The following is a 19,295-nucleotide window of genomic DNA, read 5'->3' as shown; positions in this document are numbered from 1 at the left end:
TTTTACCAAAAAGGATCAGACAGACAAAATGATTTGTCGTAAGTTGCAGTAAGATTTTAAGAGGTGTACTTTTCTGTTTGTGTAGGATGTCTGAAAATTCTGGAAACATAGGGAGATTTTTATTTTAAAATATTTGTTTCATTTTTATTTTTTTAATTTTATTTTTTGTATTTTTCCGAAGCTGGAAATGGGGATAGACAGTCAGACAGACTCTTGCATGCGCCCAACCGGGATCCACCCAGCACGCCCACCAGGGGGCGATGCTCTGCCCCTCCAGGGTGTTGCTCTGTCGCGACCAGAGCCACTCTAGCGCCTGGGGCAGAGGCCAAGGAGCCATCCCCAGCGCCCGGGCCATCTTTGCTCCCATGGAGCCTCCCTGCGGGAGGGGAAGAGAGAGACAGAGAGGAAGGAGAGGGGGAGGGGTGGAGAAGCAGATGGGCGCTTCTCCTGTGTGCCCTGGACGGGAATCGAACCCGGGACCTCTGCACACCAGGCCGACGCTCTACCACTGAGCCAACAGGCCAGGGCCTTGTTTCCTTTTTTAAATAAAATGATCAATGTTTACCTTCGAGGCCCAGGCAACTTGCTTAGCAAACTTCCTTAATTTTAAAGCCACAGATCTAGTTATTAATTTGAAAAAATATACAGTAACTAGTTTAAATATTCTCCCTATGTTTTTACTCATTTCAGACATCTTCCCGGTAAAGAGAAGGCTCTTTGGCGCTAATACAAAGTGGTGGTTCTTTGCCCTGGCTCTTGATTCCTTACCTGGGTACTTGATCATCCCAGTGTTTGTTGCAGTTGCACATGAATGTTTGTATGACTTTTTTTTTTTTTTTTTACAGAGTCAGAGAGAAGGATAGACAGGGACAGACAGACAGGAATGGAGAGATAAGAAGCATCAATCATTAGTTTTTCCTTGCGCATTGCAACACCTTAGTTGTTCAGTGATTGCTTTCTCATATGTGCCTTGACCGCGGGCCTTCAGCAGACTGAGTAACCCCTTGCTTGAGCCAGCGACGTTGGGTCCAAGCTGGTGAGCTTTTGCTCAAACCAGATGAACCTGCACTCAAGCTGGCGACCTCAGGGTGTCGAACCTGGGTCCTCGACATCCCAGTCCGATGCTCTATCCACTGCACCACCGTCTGGTCAGGCTTGTGTGACTTTTTGATAATGCTGTGTTCCCTCCAGCAGACCATAAGCTCTGTGAGAGCAAGGGCCAGGTTTGCTTGCTCACCATTGTGTCTTCAGCATATAGCAGAATGCCAAGTGCATGGTCAAAGTTCAATAAACGATTGAATGTTGAATGTTGGGATTAAGACCTGTTCAGCATCTACAGATGACTACCTGTTATCTATTAATATATAGCTCTGTGGGTGCTATTAACTCAGATCTCAGTGAATTGTATGTTTTATTAGGGGTATGTGGACTGAATCCCAGGGAAAGAAGCATTTCCTATACATTTGTAGGCTTTATAAGTTATTTATATTTTAGTTTTCCCATTTTATAGAAGAAACCAACAACCATGGGACCAAAATGAGTCAGTGGTAGGTGACTGTATCGGGATATACTAGTGTCTGATATCCAAGCCAAATTTTTCCTACTATACCTTACTATTTCCTTGAAATTTTGTCAAGAGTATATGTTTATTTAATTACTGTTTGCTCACAGTATAGGGTGTTAAAAAGGGAAGAGTGAAATTCTTCATTTGAAGATGTTTACTTTGTTTTTTGACTTTGTTCGTTTTGCCTGTGATTAGCCTTATGCATCTTCAAAAACTGCCTTAAAACAACAACAGTGGAAAGATTTGGGAGTCTAGTCATTTCATTTCCTGGTATATGACTACTATATTGCCAAAGAATTATTAAAATTTTATTCCAAGAGAAACTTCATCTGACTAAGTAGTGGAAACAGACTTAGCAAGTTTGAACAGTCATACACTGTTTCTTCCCAGTTGTCGATAAGAAAAGTAGGTCATTGGTATAGAGAGTATTTTGAAACACATTCATAATTAACTTTTAAGTGAGATTGTTGTGTCAGTCATGTCTCTAAAGGTTCTGCTGTTGGTATGAGAGCTCTTGGGATAAGTTTGGCTGTTTGAAGAGCGAAGAGTTTAGCTTCTAAGTCTAGTCTCCTTTGCTGCACTTTAGGGAGATGACAGCAGCCTCAGACGAATTTACATAGCTCCCCAGTGTTCTCAGGGCAGATAGTGCCTGCCTCTGTGTCTGCGATGGAAGTTGCTTCAGTCCTTTTCAAAGCTCCAGGGATGGGTGGAGGTGGTTTGTGTTTATAGAGTTGCTGGTGATAAGCAGAAAATTGGGAAAGATGAGGGACTGCAGATGCCTCATCCTTGCATAGTATCTTGGGAAAAATCTGTTCATATTTTGATAGCATAATAAAAATATCTATTTCTGTCATTGAAGAGTAAGATATGACCTCTAAAACCTTATACTCTCATGTTTTAATAACTGTAGAATTTCCATAATGTCATTCTTGTTTATTATATTTTAAGTAAGTTATAGGCCCATTAGGGCATCTGTTAGTGATTAAAAGGTCTCTCTTTAATACAAGTATATAGAGTTAATTTGAAGATTTCTCTTTTTTTGTATTTAAGGTCTTTATGTTGTTATGCTGTTCAGATGTTCATTAAAAAAATTTTTTTTTTGAGAGAGAGAGAAAGGTAGGAAGAGAGAGAGATGAGACGCATCAACCCACATTTGCATCACTTCAGCTGTTCATTGATTGCTTTTCATATGTGCCTTGATGGGGGGGGGTTGTGGGGGGGCTCAAGCTGAGCCAGTGATCCCTTGCTCAAGCCAGTGACCTTGGGATCATATTAATAAGCCCGCTTTTAAGCTGGATGAGCCCGCACTCAAGCCGGTGAGCTGGGAGTTTCAAACTTGGGACCTCAGGGTCCCAAGTTGACGTTCTATCCACTGCACCACCACTGTTTAGGCTGTTCATTTCATAATTTTAAAATTTCAGTATATAAAGGTATACTTGACATATAAAAATGTATGATATTTTAAGTATATATCGTGGTGATTGGATATATGTATGTAGCTCAGTTCATTACTTGTCAGATTTTATCTTTAGCAGTCATTTTCATAGCTTCACATTCTACTCTAAGTCATCAGTGTTTATGTTGATGTCAGGTGGCCCTCAACTTTTCTTCATAATAAGTTCCTAAAATGAGTACAGAATTATAAAATGTAAAAGTTGGAGTTCTGTCTTAAAAAGCTTTAAAAAGTATAAACCTTTTCATTGTATTTGGCCTTTTAGAAATTGTCATTGAGATAGAGACACATATATTTCCAGAGGTTTTTTTTTTTTTTTTTTTTACAGAGACAATGAGAGTCAGAGAGAGGGATAGATAGGGACAGACAGACAGGAATGGAGAGAGATGAGAAACATCAATTATTAGTTTTTCGTTGTGACATCTTGATTGCTTTCTCATATGTGCCTTGACCGTGCGTGGGGCTACAGCAGACCGAGTAACCCCTTGCTCTAGCCAGGGGCCTTGGGTCCAAGCTGGTGAGTTTTACCCAAACCAGATGAGCCCGTGCTCAAGCTGGTGACCTCAGGGGTCTCGAACCTGGGCCCTCCACATCCCAATCCAATGCTCTATCCACTGCACCACCTCCTGGTCAGGCTATTTCCAGAGTATTATGCGTGTTCTTTCACGCTGCTGTTTTGGACTATTGAGCATATAGACCTCTGTCTTAAGCGTAAGGGTTTTTAATCAGAAATAAAGATTTGGTATACCTAAAGCGCTCTGTTGTTTGTGCCAGTATATTTGAATGCTTACAGCTAGCTTCTGTGTTTTGATTTTTCCGTGTGTAATCATGTTTATAAAGTATGAGCAAAATGCAATTTTATATTTAGAACAGCACAAACAGGCCAGTGAAACCGTGAGTTGTTGCCTGACCTGTGGTGGCGCAGTGGATAAAGCGTTAACCTGGAAACACTGAGGTTGCCGGTTCAAAACCCTGGGCTTGCCTGGTCAAGGCGCATATGGGAGTTGATGCTTCCTGCTCCTCCCCCCTTCTCTCTCTCTCTCTCTCCTCTCTATAATGAATAAATAAAATCTAAAAAAAAATTAAAAAAAAAAAAAGAAACCGTGAGTTATTGAGGCAGCAACCCTATGAAAGAACACTGAGTGGCACTCTTGGTTGATACAGGAATGCCACATTTTATGTGTGACGGGCCGTTTATCACTGAAAAACTGTGGAAGTTCAGAGGCTGGAAAGTTGAACTGCTCTGAACTTTATGGTTCAAGGTCATCGTGTCTTTCTGAAGTTCTTTATCTTTGGGCAAGTTACATAATGTGTCTGGGCTGGAAATGAAGAGTCTGGAATTGATGAGTTTTGGAACCCTTTCCATTCCATGCTTCTGTGAAGACTGAACCCGGATGCTTTTTGGTAGCATTTTCTTGTCTTTTTGTTGCTAGAAACATTTTAAAAAAAAATACTGAGTTATTAAATTGAAACAGTGCATATATAATTGGTTTCCCTCGTTATTGGCATTTTACCTATTACTTGGATGAATAATGTGATATTATTTGGAAGGCTATAATGAGTATGGATTTTTCCCCTTTATTCTTTTTTTAAAAACTTGTTTTTCCCCCCTTTATTCTTACTGTATTTGGTGTCATGATACATTGAACCAGCATCAGGACTGTTCAATACTTGCAGTTAGTTGTCTTAAGTGGTCAGCAGTTTTTCTAGAAAAAACATTTTCCCCCCAATACCTCAGTGTCATCAATGGAGCACATACATATCCTTTTTGGCCATAGTTATTATATGTGAGGTCTGTTGTGTGTCTGACTTTTCTGCTCTTTCTTTTTTAAATTATTTATTGATTTTCGAGAGAGAGGCAGAGAAAGAGAGAGAGAGAAACATCGATTTGTTCTATGTATTTATGCATTCATTGGTTGAATCTTTTTTTCCTTTTAACTTTTATTTATTGATTCTTAGCGAGAGCGAGGAAGGGAGATATATGTATAGAGAGACAGAAACATCGATCTGTTCCTGTATGTGCCCTGACTGGGGATTGAACCGGCAACCTCTGTGCTTCAAGATGATGCTCTAACTAACCGGGCTATCCGGCCAGGGCTTCATTGGTTGATTCTTGTATGTGCCCTGACAGAGGATCCATAACCTTGGCACTATTGGGATGACACTAACCAACTGAGCTAGCTGGCTAGGGTTCTGTTGTGTTTTATACCAAATACTGTATTGCGTGGCCTTTTTTTTTAAACAACTTCTATTAAAGCAAGTAAGTAAGGCTTTTTTTTTTCTTTTTAATGTGTCATATGATTCTGTTAGTTAAGGAAATGGATACAGTGAAAATGATTTGTTAAGGTAAGCTCTTCAAGTGTCATTGGTAGGTTTTGCTTAAGAAAATTCAAAAAAGCTCAGCTACCTCATATCAGAAATGAATGTTGAATTTTTGTATTTAATCATAGAACCTGGTATCTGCTCTTTTGTGAATGTATATTCTATGTCAGCTTACATACTATATTTCCAACTTGTTAAAAGGAATATTTCACTATAGAGATTGCCATTTAAATAGCTGAGTTTGGACATTTGTTGTTTCATTTGTTATTTTACTTTCCATTTTCTATTAAATAACGCATCTGATCTCTTCCACATTAAATGCCTGCCATAAAAGCAGCAACTTGGGGGGAACATGTTCTTTACCCACTGGGATATTCTGGAGTCCTCCTGGGGACCTGGGTAGGGATGTTCTCAGCCTAGCGAGCACTTGAGTAGCTGATGCTCTGGAACGTTCTGAGCACTTGTGCTGAGCAGGATCTTGCTCCTAGTAGGGGTTTTCCTGTATGTGTTCCTAGCAGGATGTGTTTCCTTTCCTATGGACCATAGAAGTACATCTGCTGGGATCTTGAAACAGATAACTTCTCAATAAACAAGGAAATGTCAAAATTGTAGTCATTTTTTTATGAGATTGATGGAAGTAGAATAGAGAAAATGTAGTATTTTTACATTTTAACATTTACTCAGGTGTTCTGAGTGTATTTTATTTGGTGCCATTACAGTATAAACACCCTATCTTGTATACACCTTTTTCCTCCTAACTCCTAACACTTAACACATTTCTTATATATTTTTATGGCCTATGAAATATATTTTCTGTGTATAGTATAACTTGTGTTGGCGGTACTATAATGAGGCATGCCTTTACACTCTCCTAGAGTTTGAGGATTATCGATTGAATGTATTTTATTCTGAGAATGATTTTTAGCACACTTTCCTCTGACATTAAAGTAAGTCCGTAAACATAGAGGTAGACTTTATTTTTACAGCTTGTTCTTGGTTAAGATGTTAACCCAACATGTAAAGAAAATTTGAATAGTATTTTATTTCTATAGATGAGTTATTAGGTATCTTGAATATGGGTAGTCAGCTTTATATTTTTTTTACTGGAAGCTAAACACAGGACTATATTATCTCCTGATTAGAAAGTTATGTGGGAATATAAAAATTCATATAGCTACTGTGGAAAATATGTAGTATGAAAGTTCCTCAAAATATTAAAAATAGAACTACCATACAGTCCAACAATTCTACTTCCACAATTATCCAAAGGAAGCAAAATTATTATCTTGAAAAGCTGTTTGTACCTGAATGTTTATAGTAGCATTATTTACAATAGCCAATATATGGAAGCAACCAGAGTCTCCATTGATAAATGAATGGATAAAGAAAATGTGAGCTATATATATATATATATATTTATAAAAAAATATGGTGGAATAATATTCAGCCATAAAAAAGAAGGAAATACCATTTGTGACCACATGGATGGACCTTGACAGCATTATGCGAACTGGACTATGTCAGATAGAAAAAGACAGATACCATATAATATCACTTATATGATGAATCTCAAAATTAAAAAAACTCAAACTCATAGAAACAGAATAGATTGGTGGTTGCCAGAGGCAGGAAGTTGGGGTGGGTGAAATGCATGATGGTGGTCAAAATTACAGATTTATGATTATAAGATTAATAAGCCTTGAGGATATAATGTACAGCATAGTGGTTATGGAGAAAGTTAAAAAAATAAATGTACTGTATTGTGATAGTTGCTGGACAGTCAAGACCTAACCCTTAATCCTCTTTCTTTGTCCTGTATCACCTGGAAAATTGGGCTGGGGAGACGGCTGTCCATGTTTCTAAAATTGGGGTTCCATCCAAATTCCAGAAAGCACATTTCATAGTTGAACCTATGCTCTTAAACTGTCCTTACTTTGTCTTTCAAAGACATAACGGTTTTTATCGTAATGAAAAGCATCCTAGAGTAGTCCTAGTATTACTGGAAATATGTGTAGATTGTTAAATTGCATAAGACCTTGTAAGATTTGTAGTTGTGGATATTACACAAATTAAACACCACATTGCATTTTCTTCTGTTTAAAGTCAATTTATTTCGATGTTTGTAAACATTTCTTTGATTTGCTCAATGAATGACTTATGGCTACATCGTCTTCTTTAATACTGGGATGATCTTCAAATGCAAAGAAAAGGCCCTATGCAGTTTTAGGACTATATATTTGAAAGGCATAATGAGTAGCCAACTTCTTCAAGGTTGAACTCTGACAAGACATTTAAAACTGTACCTAGTATTCTCCTTGGGCTTTTTAGTTCAGGATTATTTTATTCTTTTTATTGTAATTGAGAATTAATTTATAAAATGCTTTCATAGGAGAGGAGAGGTGAGGGGAGGAGGAGTGAGAGAGAGAAGGAGGGGAGGAGAAGCAGGAAGCATCAACTCCCATATGTGCCTTGACCAGGCAAGCCCAGGGCTTCGAACCTGTGAGTTCAGAATTCCAGGTCGACCCTTTATCCACTGTGCCACCCCAGGTCAGGCAAAAATGCTTTCATTTTGCAGGATATTTTAGTTGTGTAATTTGCGACAAAATATTTAATAAAAGAACTAAATATTATGTTATGACATCATCAGTTTGAAATTTACAGCTAAATGTTTAAAAAATTGGCAAAGCACTAATATCATTTGATAATGCAGGCAGCTGTCTTAAAAAGAGGGGAGTTTTTCTGTTTGAGATAATTCCCATTTTTTCCCTCATTAGGGGAGAAATATAAGTGAAGTGAATACCATGCTGAGATGAGAGAACAAAAAGTTTTGTAAAGTGTCCCTGAAAACTGATGCTGGTTCTCTTAAGTGAAAATTATACTCTTGGCCCATAATCAGTAGAGAATCGATTTGGGTATTCTTTCCCTCTTGGATAGAGGAACCCCTTAGTGGACTCTTGAATAATAATTGCTAACATTTATCAGTCTATGCTAGGCACTTTGTAGATTAAAAAATCTTTATTGGGATATAATTCATATACCATACAATTTACTGATTCAAAGTATACAGTTCAGTGTTTTTAAATTTACTTACAAATATGCTTATTACAGTCCATTTTAGAGCATTTGCATCACTTCCATAATAAACCCTGTACTCTTTAGCTATAACCTTCTATCTGCCTGCATCCCCTGCCCTTTAGCAATCACTTACTTACTTACTTTGTCTATAGATTTGCTTATTTGGGCTTTCATATGAATGGAATTATAATATTTAGACTTCTATGATTGGCTTCTTTCCCTTCATGTGATATTTTCAAGGTTCATCTAAGTTGTGGTAGCTCATTCCTTTTTACTGCCAAATAATATTTCATTGTATATATAAAAAAATATATATATATTACATTTTGTTTTTCTACTCTTCCAGTGGGTATTTAACATGAGTTGTTTCCTTTTTCTGTTGTGAATATGCTGCTGTGAATATTCATGTACAAGTATTTGTTTGAATACCTGTTTTCAGTCCTTATGGGTCAATTCCTAGGAGTGGAAATTCTGGGTCTATAGTGACTCTTTGTTTAATCATTGCGGGCACTTCCAGACTGCTTTCCAAGGCAGCTGCACTACAGTATTTACATTCCCACTAGCAGTGTATGAGGATTCTGATTTTTCTGTATCCTCATTAATACTTGATATTATCTGACTTTTCAATTCTAGCCATCCTAGTGGGTGTGAAGGGATATTTTATTGTGATTTTGATTTACATTTCCCCCAGTGACTAATGATGTCTAGTATCTTTTCATGTACTTATTGGAAAAATTCAAGTTCTTTCCCCATTTTTAAATTAGATTTTTGTTTTTTATTATTGAGTTGTAGAAATTATTTATATATTGTAAGAACACAAGTGCCTTATCAAATATATGAATTGTAGAGTTCTTTCCCCATTCTTTGGGTTGTTTCTTCACCTTTTTTGATGATATCCTTTGAAGCACAAAGTTTTAAATTTTGATGAAGTCCAATTTTCTGTTTTATTGCTTGTGCTTTTGGTATCTTATCTAAGAATTCTTTGCCAGATCCAGTGTTACGAAGATTTACTCCTATGTTTTCTTCTGAGAGTTTTATAGTTTTCATAGCTCTTAATAGTTATGTCTTTGGTGCATTTTGAGTTAATTATTTTATATGGTGTTAGGTCAGGATCCATCTTCTTTTGCATGTGGCTATTCAATGATCCCAGTACCATTTGTTGGAAAGACTGTTTATGCCCATTGAATGGTTTTGGTACCTTGTCAAAAATCACTTGACTAGAGATACATGAATTTTTTTCTGGACTTTCAATTCGATTACATTGGTCACTATGTCTGTTCTTCTTCTGATACCTCACTGTCTTGATTTCTGTTGCTTTGTAGTTTTATAATCAGGAACTCTGAATCTCCCTAATTTATTCTTCTCTTTCAACGTTGTTTTGGCAACTTTTGGGTCCCTTGCACTTCCGGATGAATTTTAGAATCAGTTTGTCAGTTTTCACAAAGAAGTCAGCTGGAATTCTAATGATTGCATTGAATCTGTAGCTCATTTGAGTGTTGCTATATTAATGTTAAGTCTTCTGATCCATGAACAAGAGATGTCTTTACATTTAATTGTCTTCTTTAATTTCTTTCAACATTATATTGAAGTTTTAGTGCAGGTATACCTCAGAGACATTGCGGTTCAGTTCCAGATCACTACAATGAAGCAAGTGTCGTGATAAAGTGAGTTGTAATCTTTTTGCTAATGGAAAGTCATCCCTTTAATTTGTAAAAAAATGCAATGTCTGTGAAGTATTGTAAAGCCAAGCATAATAAAATGAAGTATGGACTGTAGACAAGTCTTTTCTGAGTATTTTATTCTTGATACTACTGTGAATAGAATTTTCTTAATTTCATTTTCAGATTGTTATGAGTGTACAGAAATACAGTTGATTCTTGTATATGGATTACCCTGGCTAGAGCCTGTAGTAGTAGTATATTGCTGAATATAGAGGTATATAAGCAGACATCTTGTCTGGCTCGTGATTTTAGGGAAAAAGCATCTTTCACCATTGGATAGTGTGTGTGTGTGTGTGTGTGTGTGTGTGTGTGTTTTAATTAGTTTGAGAAAGTTTCCTTCTGTTTCTGACTTGAATGTTTTTATCATGCAAGAGTGTTGGATTTTGCCAAATGCTTTTCTGTGTAAGAAGATCATGTGATTTTTGTTTTTTATTCAATTGATATATGTTAAATTGATTTTCAGATGTTGAATCAACCTTGCATTCCTGGGATAAGTGATGCTTGGTTATGTTGTAGAATGCATTTAATGTCTTGCTAGATATGGTGTGCTAGGATTTTGTTGAGGATTTCTGCATCTATATTTGTAAAAGATATTTGTCTAGTTTTTTTTGTCATGTCTTTGTCCGATTTTAATATCAGTATTGGTTTCATAAAACTAATTTGGAAGTGTTCTCTCTTCTATTCTTTGGAAAAATTTGTGAAGAATTGGAATTCTTTAAATGTTTGGTAGACTTCAGTGGTGAAGCCACCTGAAATCTGGGTTTTGTCAGATGTTGTTTTTAATTCTTTTTGTAGGTCTCATCCCCTTCATTTTATAGATCAGAAAACTTAGTCTCAGAAAGGTTGTGCAATTTACTAATAAGTGGCAAAGCTAGGAATTGAATCTGAATTACCTTTTATGAAGTTCTAGGATGGTAACAGCTGACATTTCTTGTGTAATTAGATATGTGTCTCTAACCATACAAGGTACTTTAACATTAATCTCCTGCTACACTCTCATCACCAAATGCTTATGAATCTTCACTTCAACTTTATATGTATTGTGCCATTTTCAAAGTTTGACACTTAAGGCGATTCACTGACTAGCCCTACTGAACCATGGCCAGGAAGTAAATGGTATAGCTGTGCTTCTCACTTAGGAGGCCGTCTGACTCTGGAGCCTGCCCTCTTAATTGCTTTTCTCTATTGTGTGCAGTGGAAACAACTGTGCCAAATGTGGACAGCTGAGCCCAGATCAGGTTCAGCCTTGGATGTGAGTGGGCTCACACTGCCCTCCAGGCTCCACTTGGACATGCCTGTCTCAGTCAGCACAGGCTGTGGAAGCACTAACTTTTCACACTGTCTGCCCTGTGGCTGACACTGTGATCCATGGGTGCAGCAAAAGAAACTGTGGATCATTCTGACTCCATGTAGTAAGGATGAAAACAAGTTGTCACTGTGAGTAATATAGAAATGACTTTTAAAACTGTTTTAGTGTGTAAGTCAGCCAGCAGATTTGCGTAATATCTTTCAATGAACACATTTGATGCACTTCACATATATATATTAATATTTTTAATGTTTATATTGTTGGTGAATTATATGGTATTTTGCTTGAGTCAAGAGGAAAAGTTGTCTCTTACTTTTCAAGTTAGAGGCCTTCCTCAAATGTCCATTCACATTTAACAATGAGGCACAAGAAGCTGACCTGATGCCTGTGTGAGCAAAGCCCCCCCCCCCCCCCCCCCCCCCGGACTTCACAGCGGGTGGTGAAGTCTGATTTATTACCAGGTGGGGCAGGTAGTATCTAGGCCTGGCAGCCAGTGTTCTGGCAGACCCAGGAACCAAGGGCCAGGAGGCTCCACTGTACAGAAGCACATTGTCAGTGTGACACCTGTTCATACCTGTGCCAACCTGTGCTATGTGTCGTCCTGCCTAGGGCATGCAGTCTGGCTTTTGCTGGAGCGAGTGCAGGGCAGTCCTCTGGTTGTACAGCAGTGGAGGAGGTGATCTGAAAGTTTAACTGCTGCTGATTTAGGCTTCAATTTTCTCTGCAGCCCCTCTCCCATATCGCTGCCTTCAGAGACACACAATTTCTCTTCTGTGTTCTCTGGGGTTTCCATGGGACTTGGCGTCCTTCTACATGAGCCCCTCCTCCAGAGGCACTCAGTGAGAGCGTTCGCACCTCAGTCACCTGTACATGAAAGGTTCCATCTTCTGTTGTCACATTTGCTCTTTTAGGCTCCTTTCTAGTGTCCTTTCTCTTGTTCTTTTTTTTTTTTTTTTTTCATTTTTTCTGAAGCTGGAAACGGGGAGAGACAGACAGACTCCCGCATGCGCCCGACCGGGATCCACCCGGCACGCCCACCAGGGGCGACGCTCTGCCCACCAGGGGGCGATAATCTGCCCATCCTGGGCGTCGCCATGCTGCGACCAGAGCCACTCTAGCGCCTGGGGCAGAGGCCACAGAGCCATCCCCAGCGCCCGGGCCATGTTTGCTCCAATGGAGCCTTGGCTGCGGGAGGAGAAGAGAGAGACAGAGAGGAAAGCGCGGCGGAGGGGTGGAGAAGCAAATGGGCGCCTCTCCTGTGTGCCCTGGCCGGGAATCGAACCCGGGTCCTCCGCACGCTAGGCCGACGCTCTACCTTTCTCTTGTTCTTTGGTGTTTATACCTGATTTTATTCCTTGACTGTCATTAGGATTTCAGGAAGGAGTGGAGATAAATTCCACTTATATTTCTTTTGTAAATACCTCCTCATGTCCTTTGTGTAATTTTCTTTTGGGATTTTCATGTTTTGAATTTGTAAAAACGTTATATATGGGGGATATTAATTCTGGCACCTGGTGCAGTCTTTCATTTTATTTTAACTTTCTTATGAAACATTTGCTGGAAGGTACTGGTGGGGATTTGAGCTTTTGCTCACTTATACAGATGGCTGTGTAGGGAAATGGATCCTGAAACCAGCTGGCTGTTGGTTGGCTTCTGTATAGATGTGCTTTTCTTGTGGTTTTCACCACTCATGGAAGCTCTCTAACTTCCTCATGCTTGAGAATTATTCACACTGTTTCGCAAATGAGGGGCCCTGGCCAAGTGGAAGCAAATCATTTGCCATCACCTCTACCAAGTTCTCTAAGTGTATGGTCCTGGTAGTCAGTAGGAAAGGTCTGGCAACAGCTGGGCTGAGGAGCATGGGTGCTGAAGTGCTTGCCAAGGATCTGTTGCTTTCAGCCCAGCCACATGCCCCAGGCTTGGAGAGAGCAACTTTTACACATGCCTGGGAGGGGAAAAAGAAGCTCGGGCACAAATAAATTCTCTGCCTCTGCGTTTAGCAGTGGGCCCAGAGCCATGAGAAAGGAATTAAAGGGAAGGAATTAGCAACAGCCCACCATGTGTCTCATTTGGCATGAGTGGACAGGTGTTAGCCCTCCTCAGTACATGGGGGTCAAGATGGCTGGTTTTCAGCTGAGTTGTCAAGGGTTTGACCATGTTCCATTTTCACATACATTTTCCCCAGGCCCCTTCTTTCCGAGCCAGTATGAACAGAATGTCCTCCAATAGCAGCTAGGAAAATGACATTGGGTACAGTCTAGGAAACCTCACCAGGAGGGAACTTAAAGCATAAAGCTTTCAGTGCGTATGTCTATCGGACAGCGTAGTGGAATTGGGAGTCTGAAATGACCCATGAAGAAGCCCAGGAATACTACCCCTCTTCCAATTGAATGATCAACTCTGATGTGAAAACCCATCCTGCTTTTATTTCCTCTCTCTGAGGTTTCCCTTTATTCTGTCCAACTGCTAACTGTCACAGTCATTCCAGGCCTTTCTAGGCCTGGTTTATTTTCACAGCTCTTAGCCCACCATCTTGCTTTAGCCTCTTCCTGTCTAATGGTATGCCACCATCAGACCTCTTGTCATCCTAAACATCATTTTCATCACATTCCTCTCCATTTAAATCCTTGCTATTCTTTTCAAAGGCCTGGCTTTTGATCTATTGTCTGCCTTAGTCAGACTCCTGGTAGCATCCAGCACCTAGAGTTTGGTTCTGAGTTGCTCTGATTATTATGCCTGTGTTGGAAGGCTATGGAAGACAAGGGTAGTTGCTTATATTTCTTGAATTCTCCACTACACATAGTTGATCTTGTGGAAACACTTGTGAGCGGGCACAGTTTTCAGACAGCAGAGTGCTGATGTCTGGGGAAAATGCGTAACACTGAAAACTTACTTTGGCAAACTGAGGAAAAAGCCAAAATATCTTAACTTTTTTTGTGTGAGGGGTGCGTTCTTGAGTTTCAGATCTACCACATAACTTAACGTTGGCATATTCTTATTTATAAAAGAGGAGTTGGAGTTAATCTTTCAGTTCCCACCCAATCCTGAAAGGCTACTTTTCCTTCATTCTTTGCCTTGAACTTTTTCCTGAAATTAAAACCGATGAGCAGTTTTTGGATCCTGAATTGGGAAATTTTCATCTCTTTGTCATTCTTTCCCTGACGCATTTTTCAGTGTTCTCTGGGTATGTGCTGCTAAAGGAATTTTGGATTTGCCATTTGGCTACTTTTTTAGGAGAGCAGACAAAATGCCATACCATTCTGGTTTTTTTCCTACGTGGAGCTTTTCATTTGTCAAAGTAAACCTTTCAGTTAGGTGCTTGATTTTTACTTAAATTTTTGTTCTTCTACAGACACGATGAGGCGAGTGGTACGACAGAGCAAGTTTCGGCATGTATTTGGACAAGCAGTGAAAAATGACCAGTGTTATGATGACATCCGGGTTTCTCGAGTGACCTGGGATAGTTCCTTTTGCGCTGTCAACCCCAGATTTGTTGCCATAATCATAGAAGCGAGTGGGGGAGGTGCATTCCTTGTGCTCCCTTTACACAAGGTAAGTAATCTGACCTGCCATTCTGTTCACTAAGAATTGTGTGATTGCTGAGACCATTAGACTCTGATGTAATTGAGGTTTCATTCCATGCAGTTTACAGCCACATTGATTTCTCTAATAGAGAATCATTAAACAGAACAGTGAACTCTGTTCTGGGTGTTCCCCTCTATGGGTGAAAAAGATTAGTATAATGTGAGCATGGGCAGTCAAGAAATTTTATGATTTAGTTAGCAGTTACCCACTTTTCACAAACGTTTTTTCAAAAAGTAGTTTAAAAACACTTGTTTTTAAATAGACAGAAATGTGTAAGGTCATCTTTTTTTGTGTGAAGTCATAAGGGCTGAGACTTTTGGCTTTTTGAATAGTAAATGGGATGAGGGCCCAAGAAAATGCCCCCAACAATGCAGATGTCAAGTCTGGATACCAGTAAGTTTCAGCATAGGATGGAACAGTGTTAACAAGTGGTGGAAATAGAGGATTTTTACTGAAAGTGGTCTTATGTAACCTTCAGCTTCAGCTAGCTTCTCAGTCCTCCCTTCTCCATTCAGAGAGTCCTCTCCAGAGCGGGGAGAAGATAGGAGATTTGTGATTTTCTGACTGTTCTTGAATATTGTAGGTAAAAATCTATGCTTGTTTTAACAGGAAATCCCAGAATCACAAATAATTGGAGGGAGGGGGGTGTTGCTGTGGTGAGAGAGAGTCTGGAAAGAGTCATTTTCTAGTTTGCTTTGAGAGGAAGATAACGTTTGGTGAGCCCTGGAGCTCTGATGATAAGGGTTTAGTGCTATGAGGATGCAGGTGTTGAGTCACTTTACAGCTGTTTCCACTCTGCTGAGAACAGTGGTACTCCCTGAGTCTAAGCCAGGGGTCTCAAACTCGCAGACCGCGGCCCGCCCACCAATTTTGTGCAGCCCGCAGACTGGCCCGCAGATTAATCCACGAAGTTTGATTAGTCTGCGGGCCGCACAGCTGCGAGTTTGAGACCTCTGGAAGCCATGCCTATTAGGGGTCCTGCTCATCATTATGGGCCATGTGATTCTGAAAGTGATTACAATAAAGTGGTTTCTGTCAAAGTATTGTTTCCCATTTTGGTGTTTTTTCCTTAGAAAAGACATTCACTGGGAAAACTTCCAATTCTCTTGTACTTTCCTTTTTCTTGGATGCTCATGACTAACTTGTTTTATTTTAACATCTGATTTTTACTTAGTGACTGGATTGATGTGCTATTACATAGTAGGACTATTTTGCTATGACATAGGGGATGGATGGCTTTGGGGAACAAATTTGATATATTTTCAAATGTATCTTCTTATTGGCAGAGCCAATGATATATATATTTTTTTAAATAATTTTATTTTTTTAATGGGGTGACATCAATAAATCAGGATACATATATTCAAAGATAACAAGACCAGGGTATCTTGTCGTTCAATTATGATGCATACCCGTCACCCAAAGTCAGATTGTCCTCTGTCACCTTCTATCTTGTTTTCTTTGTGCCCCTCCCCCTCCCCCTTTCCCTCTCCCATTCCCCCCTCCCCCCGTAACCACCACACTCTTATCAATGTCTCTTAGTTTCACTTTTATGTCCCACCTACGTATGGAATAATGCAGTTCCTGGTTTTTTCTGATTTACTTATTTCGCTTCGTATCATGTTATCTAGATCCCACCATTTTGCTGTAAATGTTCCGATGTCATCATTTCTTATGGCTGAGTAGTATTCCATAGTGTATATGTGCCACATCTTCTTTATCCAGTCATCTATTGACGGGCTTTTTGGTTGTTTCCATGTCCTGGCCACTGTGAACAATGCTGCAATAAACATGGGGCTGCATGTGTCTTTACGTATCAATGTTTCTGAGTTTTTGGGGTATATACCCAGTAGAGGGATTGCTGGGTCATAAGGTAGTTCTATTTTCAGTTTTTTGAGGAACCACCATACTTTCTTCCATAATGGTTGTACTACTTTACATTCCCACCAACAGTGTATGAGGGTTCCTTTTTCTCCACAGCCTCTCCAACATTTGCTATTACCTGACTTGCTAATAACAGCTAATCGAACAGGTGTGAGGTGGTATCTCATTGCCGTTTTGATTTGCATTTCTCTAATAGCTAAAGAAGATGAGCATCTTTTCATATATCTGTTGGCCATTTGTATTTCTTCCTGGGAGAAGTGTCTGTTCATATCCTCTTCCCATTTTTTTATGGGATTGTTTGTTTGTTTGTTGTTGAGTTTTATGAGTTCTTTGTATATTTTGGATATTAGGCCCTTATCTGAGCTGTTGTTTGAAAATATCATTTCCCATTTAGTTGGCTTTCTGTTTATTTTGTTATCAGTTTCTCTTGCTGAGCAAAAACTTCTTAGTCTGATGTAGTCCCATTCATTAATTTTTGCCTTCACTTCTCTTGCCATTGGAGTCAAATTCATAAAATGCTCTTTAAAACCCAGGTCCATGAGTTGAGTACCTATGTCTTCTTCTATGTACTTAATTGTTTCAGGTCTTATGTTTAGATCTTTGATCCATTTTGAGTTAATTTTAGTACAGGGGGACAAACTGTAGTCCAGTTTCATTCTTTTGCATGTGGCTTTCCAGTTTTCCCAGCACCATTTATTGAAGAGGCTTTCTTTTCTCCATTGTGTGTTGTTGGCACCTTTATCAAAAATTATTTGACTATATATATGTGGTTTTATTTCTGGACTTTCTATTCTGTTCCATTGGTCTGAGTGTCTATTTTTCTGCCAATACCATGCTGTTTTGATTGTCGTGGCCCTATAATAGAGTTTGAAGTCAGGTATTGTAATGCCCCCAGCTTCATTCTTTTTCTTTAGGATTGCTTTGGCTATTCGGGGTTTTTTATAGTTCCATATAAATCTGATGATTTTTTGCTCTATTTCTTTAAAAAACGTCATTGGAAGTTTGATGGGAATTGCATTGAATTTGTATATTGCTTTGGGTAATATAGCCATCTTGATTATATTTATTCTTCCTAGCCAAGAACAAGGTATATTCTTCCATCTCATTATATCTTTTTCAATTTCCCTTAACAATGGTTTATAGTTTTCATTATATAAGTCCTTTACATTCTTTGTTATGTTTATTCCTAAGTATTTTATTTTTTTTGTTGCAATCGTGAAGGGGATTATTCTTTTGAGTTCCTTCTCAGTTGTTTCATTGTTGGCATATAGAAAGGCTATTGACTTCTGAATGTTAATTTTGTATCCTGCGACCTTACTGTATTGGCTTATTGTTTCTAGTAGTCTTTTTGTGGATTCTTTGGGGTTTTCGATGTATAGGATCATATCATCTGCAAAAAGTGATACCTTTACTTCTTCTTTTCCGATATGGATGCCTTTTATTTCTTTGTCTTGTCTGATTGCTGTGGCGAGAACCTCTAGTACCACATTAAATAAGAGTGGAGAGAGTGGACAACCCTGTCTTGTTCCTGATTTAAGGGGGAAAGCCTTCAGTTTAGTGCCATTTAATATGATGTTAGCTGATGGTTTATCATATATGGCCTTTATCATGTTGAGATATTTTCCTTCTATACCCATTTTGTTGAGAGTCTTAAACATAAAATTGTGTTGTATTTTATCGAAAGCCTTTTCTGCATCTATTGATAAGATCATGTGGTTTTTGTTCTTTGTTTTGTTGATATGGTGTATTACGTTAACCGTTTTACGTATGTTGAACCATCCTTGAGATTCTGGGATGAATCCCACTTGATCATGATGTATTATTTTTTTAATATGTTGTTGTATTCGATTTGCTAGTATTTTGTTTAGTATTTTAGCATCTGTATTCATTAGAGATATTGGTCTGTAGTTTTCTTTTTTTGTGCCATCCTTGCCTGGTTTTGGTATGAGGGTTATGTTGGCCTCATAAAATGTGTTTGGAAGTATTGCTTCTTCTTCAATTTTTTGGAAGACTTTGAGTAGAATAGGAACCAAGTCTTCTTTGAATGTTTGATAAAATTCGCTGGTATAGCCGTCAGGGCCTGGACTTTTATTTTTGGGGAGGTTTTTAATGGTTTTTTCTATTTCTTCTCTACTGATAGGTCTGTTTAGGCTTTCTGCTTCTTCTTGACTCAGTCTAGGAAGGTTGTATTGTTCTAGGAATTTATCCATTTCTTCTAGGTTGTTGAATTTAGTGGCATAAAGTTTTTCATAGTATTCTACAATAATTCTTTGTATATCTACGGTGTCCGTGGTGATTTCTCCTCTTTCATTTTGGATTTTGTTTATATGAGTTCTTTCTCTTTTTTCCTTGGTAAGTCTTGCCAAGGGTTTGTCAATTTTA

The 19,295-nt window shown here is 38.8% G+C and overlaps 1 protein-coding gene across 3 annotated transcripts in view; it reads left to right on the top strand.

Annotated features, from left to right (window-relative positions):
* The window catches only part of CORO1C (coronin 1C), a 94,450-nt gene that overhangs the window by 17,637 nt on the left and 57,518 nt on the right, over window positions 1-19,295 (top strand). For all 3 annotated transcript variants that reach the window (XM_066260328.1, XM_066260325.1, XM_066260327.1), the window contains one exon: window positions 14,797-14,996. In XM_066260328.1, the coding sequence (XP_066116425.1) occupies window positions 14,802-14,996 (195 nt within the window). In that variant the 5' untranslated portion in view covers window positions 14,797-14,801. The remainder of the gene's footprint in view (window positions 1-14,796; window positions 14,997-19,295) is intronic.

This window comes from Saccopteryx bilineata, chromosome 2, assembly GCF_036850765.1.
Source record: "Saccopteryx bilineata isolate mSacBil1 chromosome 2, mSacBil1_pri_phased_curated, whole genome shotgun sequence".
Classification (NCBI taxonomy): domain Eukaryota; kingdom Metazoa; phylum Chordata; class Mammalia; order Chiroptera; family Emballonuridae; genus Saccopteryx; species Saccopteryx bilineata.
The sequence above is the reverse complement of the archived record's forward strand: the minus strand, read 5'-3'. Positions and strand labels throughout refer to the sequence as shown.